The sequence below is a fragment of the Merops nubicus genome, unplaced genomic scaffold, assembly GCF_000691845.1.
Source record: "Merops nubicus isolate BGI_N331 unplaced genomic scaffold, ASM69184v1 scaffold24063, whole genome shotgun sequence".
Taxonomy (NCBI): domain Eukaryota; kingdom Metazoa; phylum Chordata; class Aves; order Coraciiformes; family Meropidae; genus Merops; species Merops nubicus.
In genome coordinates, this window is record NW_008598586.1 from 2196 (window position 1) to 7248 (window position 5053).

Sequence of the window (5053 nt, forward strand, 5' to 3'; positions counted from 1 at the left end):
CCTGCCGTCCCGGCCCAGCGGCTCTGCTCCGCAGTGCTAGCACGAGTACAAGTGGAGCAAAGCCAGGCCACGGTGATGTGCTGGGGCCAAGGACAATGCAAACCCCACCCTTCCCCCGGGGTGAAATCCGAGGTACCCAGCCTCGTTGTGGAAGCATCGCTGAGTGGCTGTCATACACCTACCACTGGGGAGTGGCACAGCTCCCCCACGAGCTCTGAGCTGCGGGGTACACATCGCTCAGAGCAAGGATACTAAAGGGAGGCAGTGTGCAATGTCACTGTCACCACACGGACCACCACACTCCCCCCCGAGCCCTTCCCAGGCTGCATAACAGACTGAGAAGATCTTTGCACAGGGAGCTTGGAGAGGACCTGTCCACATCTGTGCACTAAGGAACAACTGCAGAGTGGGAACTACAGCCCACATCATCACCTAGGAGTTCAGGAGATGCTACCTGCAGAGTGAGCAGGGTTCAGCCACTGCTGGCCACTCATCACCCAGGAAGGAGTGGGACGCCCATATCCCTTAGGCAGTCACAGGTAGCACTGCTCCCTACCAAGAGCAGCGACAGGACAGCCACAGGTCCCAGGACCAGAGGTGAACAGAGTGGCCATCAGAAAACCCAACACAACCCCTCTCTGGCTCCTACACACACTGCAATCCCCTTGCTCCCGAGGGATGGGTTTCCCACTTCTAGAGAGCAGCCACTGCTTCACTTGCCTTCTGCCCGTTAAGCCCCAGATGATGGGTATGGAGTCCTCAGTACAAGTAAGTGGGAAACAAGCATCCCACTCGGTTCAGCTTGATCCCTGGCACACACTGGTGAGTGGAGAGTGCAGCTTAAACGCTAATGCTGAGGGAACATGTCCAAGGTTACAATACAAACTCAAAAGCAAGGCCCCTTTCCTGCCTCTATGACCACCCACCCCTCTCCCATCCCCCTGGTACAAATCCCATGAAAACTGTACAGGAGCCAAACTTTTATTCCTTAAAGAATTACATAAATACTGAGTTTAACACTTAGAAAAATAAAGTCTTTTTCTTTTTTTTTTTTTTTTTTTTTTTTTTTTCTCCAAGGCTTGTCTTTAACTTAAAAAAAGAAAGTTACAGTAGCTGCTTCTTCCCCTAAGGATTCAGCAACTTCTCTCACTTGCTCACTCTCCCTCCAGGGACAGGGCTAGGTAGCAGAGCCATTCACAGCAACTCCCATGCAGGACCAAGCATGCTCCAGCCCTTCTGCCCCAGTCTTGCTGAGCCTGCACAGGAATCACAGCTGCTCCTCCACAGCCCAGGACGGCCTGCAGGTCACCCTGGTGCTTAGAGAAAGAGCCTGCAACCTGCCCTGCAGCTCAGTGCTCCGCGGGCTCTCTTCCCTTTGACACTTGAGTTGTTTCTCCACCTTGCATCAGACAGAAATTTAGAAAGCGCTGGCTGGAGCTGCAGGGGCACGTCGGAGAGACCCGGCCACGTTCCCCTGGGTGTACGGAGTCCGCAAGCAGCGTGAGGGCTGAGAGGAGAGTGTGGGGCTGGGCTGGCCACAGAGCACCCCAGGAGCTCTCCAGGGCCATCATTGTGCTCCTGGGCATCCGCCGACCACCTCAGCTGTGCAAGGGCAGCTGCCAGGGCAGAGCCAGCCAGGCTGCACATCCGCCAGGCAGCCCAGCGAGGAGGCACTGAGGGCAGAGGGCTTGCTGCAGTGCATACGAGGAGGGCAGGGTTAGGTGCCCACCAGAGGGAAGGCACACAAGCCCACCCAGAGATGCACAAGCAAGCTGGTCGCCCTCCCCTGTTCAGAGCCCAGGGCGAGTTGCTGTGGCCAGGACCTATCAACCCCACAAAGGCACATTGCTGAGGCCAGCAGCACAGCCTCGGCCTGCTCCGCTCCGAGCTGCACCCACAGGACGGCTCCGGGTCTGAGCTGAGCCCCACACAGAGCAAACACTTACTGGCAAGGTGACTCGGAGTGCCCAGAAGGAGCCAGAGCCTCCAGCTGGGGATGGCCTGCAGTATTTATTTACAGCGTCGAGCAATCCTCCCCTCCAGAGACAAGTTTCTTTGGCTGGCGTGAGACAAGCACAGCTATCGCAGCATCTAAAAACCCCCACACCCTGCATGGCCTCAGCACAGCTCCACCCAGGTGGGTCCTGCAGCCCCATGCGCATGCCCATGTGTGTATGTGTGTGTGTGTGCATGTGTGGATGAAGGAAACGTGAAAAGGCAACAATAAATAACTGGTGCAGTCTGTACGAGAAGGAATTGCTGCCGGCACTGGCGTGACGAGCCAGGGACAGCACAAGGCTGGCAGCAGAGGCCCCTCAGTCACTCTTGGTGCTGTGTGAGGTGTCCAGGTTGACGACCTGCAGCTCTGTCAGGCTGCTGCCACTGCTGCTCTGCTGCCCGATGACAGCCATCTAGAGAGAAAAGGGAGGAGGAAGCACTGGGGGACAGCACGCCCTGAGACCGTGCGTGCCAGCAGCCAGGGTGGCACCATCCTTTCTGGGCGCCTGTCCAAGGAGGGCAAGACTTTCTCACCCAAGGTTGGGTGGCACTGACTTTTCCCAGACCTGAGGACTGGCCCTACCCAAGGGCCCAGGTCTGCCCAAGACCCACAAAGGCTACACAGGCAGGGGCAGAGCAAGGACACCCCCTGAACATCTCTAACTACTACTGTGTGCCTACCTGGTGAAGCTGGACAGCTGAGACTGGGATCTGAACAGTGCCTGATGGGGCTGTCAGGAACACTTGGGGGACGCCACCTGCCACAGAGAGAGAGAGAGAGAGAGAACACAAATGACACCATCCCTTAAACAGTGCTCCCCCCATGAGTCCTTTCTCTGAGCTCCATAAAATTTCACAAGGATGACGGTGCCTATTTGCATGCATAAAGGCATCCCGGGAGAAAGCTACACATGCTAGTTTTCCAAATGCTGGGAGAAGCAGGTGCAAGCCCTCAATCCAAGTACTGCCTGCTTGGCTTCGTGCTGCTTTGCCCCCTCATGCAACCACACATCCTCTCCGAAGTCTCCCTGCTCTCTCCACTGACTGCCCTGTGTGCCACCCATCCCAGCAACCCTTTTGCCCCAGCAGACAGCTCAAGCAATCCTTTGCACAGGAGAATGGCAGGATCTAAAAGCATGTCAAGCATCGCTTTTGCCAGGCCCTTCTAACAGCCGCTAGGACCCCTTAGAAGAAGATTCTTTAATATACAGCATCAGGACATGCAAGACAAGAAAAATCAGGGTGTGAGAGCACGTAAGGGAGCACTGACGCAGAGAGCTGTCTTACCCTGATCCTGGACCTGGCTGTGGGACACCTGCATGGCTGAGGGCGCCTGTGAGAAAGCGTTGAGGACCGCGAGTCCACCGTCCGCAAGGCCAGAAGTGGGCGCGTACATCACCGCGTGCGGGCTGGGGTACATCATGTGGCCACCCACAGTGGTTGGCACAGACGACGTCATGATGGTCGCAGGGAGGGTCACTGGCACCAGGACAGAGTACACGTGAGCAGCACGGAAGGAGGCTGTGATGCTCCCGCGCTCGGGCGGCACCCCTGCGCCTCGGCCGCCCCGGCACGCCGTCCGCAGCAGCAGGGGAGGAACCCCGAGGGACAGGCAGGAGAGCTCAAACCCTGCCCTTCCTGAGTGAGTATGAGAGGGCAGAAAAGCACGGCAGCCAAACACCCCGGGACTGAATTCAACTTGAGATACAGGCTCCTTGATGAAGCTTTAATAAAGCTGTTGAATTGCCTTCAGCCTGCATCCACGCAGCTGAACTCAGATCTTGCTGACAACAGAGGTGTCCTCTGAATATACAGTATAAAACATCTCAAGCAGATGGGAGCCAGTGCCTTGTGCTAGGGGCTACACTGGCTCACTAAGAAACCATCTGAGAACTGGGCAAATCTGTTCCAAGCTCCATGCTGCAAGTAAGAGCAGATGATCTATCTGGAGAGGCTCTGAAATCCCTTGTAAGGTGCCCTAAGCACAGCAGCATCCACCTGGATATAGGGTAGCACAGGGGCTGGCATCAGAGACAGATACACCTGGGTAATGGTCAAAAGGGCTGGGGTAGAGTTGGTCTGAAGGATACTGGGCAGGGAGCAGGCATGAGGTCTATGGGTGTGGATCGTTTTCAGCAGTGGTTAGAAAGGAAGACAGGACATGGTTACAGTAACACCCCAATTACCTGTTCCACTGGAAGAGGTCTGGGTAAGGTCAGTGCTGCTGTCACTAGAGGGAGACGTTTGCTGCGGTGCCTGGTGCACCTGGATCGCCTGGACTGGGACCTGCTGAGCCATGGTACCACCTGGGGAGAGAGAGGAGCCCATGTGCCTGTGGCTCGGCAGGGATACAGACACCCTTGGGCCATGTGAAAGCCCCCCAGTCCTTCTCTGGCCACACACAGATCTGCAGCATGGCTCTCCACTGCACTGAGAAAGGCTAGCCAAAGGCAGCATGTGGCAGAACACAGGCCTTGCCCCAAAACCTGCTCTCTGCTGGCATACAGGGGCCAAGGACAGATTAGCTGGCCTACAGGGCTCTGGAGAGAAAAGGAAAGGCCACAGCAGCTTTTGTTGAGCTCCCAGGCATAGTTCAGGAATGACTGGGGTCATCCTCACCATTCCCGACTCCACCAAGACACAGCACAGATGATGCTGGGAGGACAGGGTCCAGCACTGCCCATGCTCAGCCAGCCCTGCAACAATCATCTCACTGCACCAAGCAGAACTGCAGAAGCCCAAATGCCCAGGCCAACTGGGTCCTGCTGCCTCCACATTCTGGAGACTGGCTCCATCCTCCACAGGAACCTCAGGGAACACCTATCTCACCCAGCCTGTGATCTCGAGGAATCACAGTGCCCTGCACAGGGACTAGAGACCACTGTGCCACAAGGTGTACATCTCAGAGCTGCAGGGGCACGGCCACGCAGCCTCCAGCCCAGCCCACTCAGTGCAAAGTTCTTCGGTTCCAGAGATGGCGCTCGGCACAGAAAGCTCCCCTCAGGCTCATGTCCTGTCTCTAGAGACAAGAGCAAGGGATGCCAGGCAGCAGGAA

At 56.6% G+C, this 5053-nt stretch overlaps 1 protein-coding gene across 1 annotated transcript in view; it reads right to left on the reverse strand.

The window, feature by feature from the left end:
* Positions 1–1898: 1898 nt before the first annotated feature.
* The window catches only part of SRF (serum response factor (c-fos serum response element-binding transcription factor)), a 9910-nt gene continuing 6755 nt past the window's right edge, over positions 1899–5053 (reverse strand). Inside the window, exons 3-6 of the mRNA XM_008937109.1 lie at positions 4185–4304; positions 3286–3477; positions 2680–2756; positions 1899–2411 (exon numbers count right to left, since the gene is read on the reverse strand). Of these exons, the coding sequence (XP_008935357.1) occupies positions 2316–2411; positions 2680–2756; positions 3286–3477; positions 4185–4304 (485 nt within the window). The 3' untranslated portion in view covers positions 1899–2315. The remainder of the gene's footprint in view (positions 2412–2679; positions 2757–3285; positions 3478–4184; positions 4305–5053) is intronic.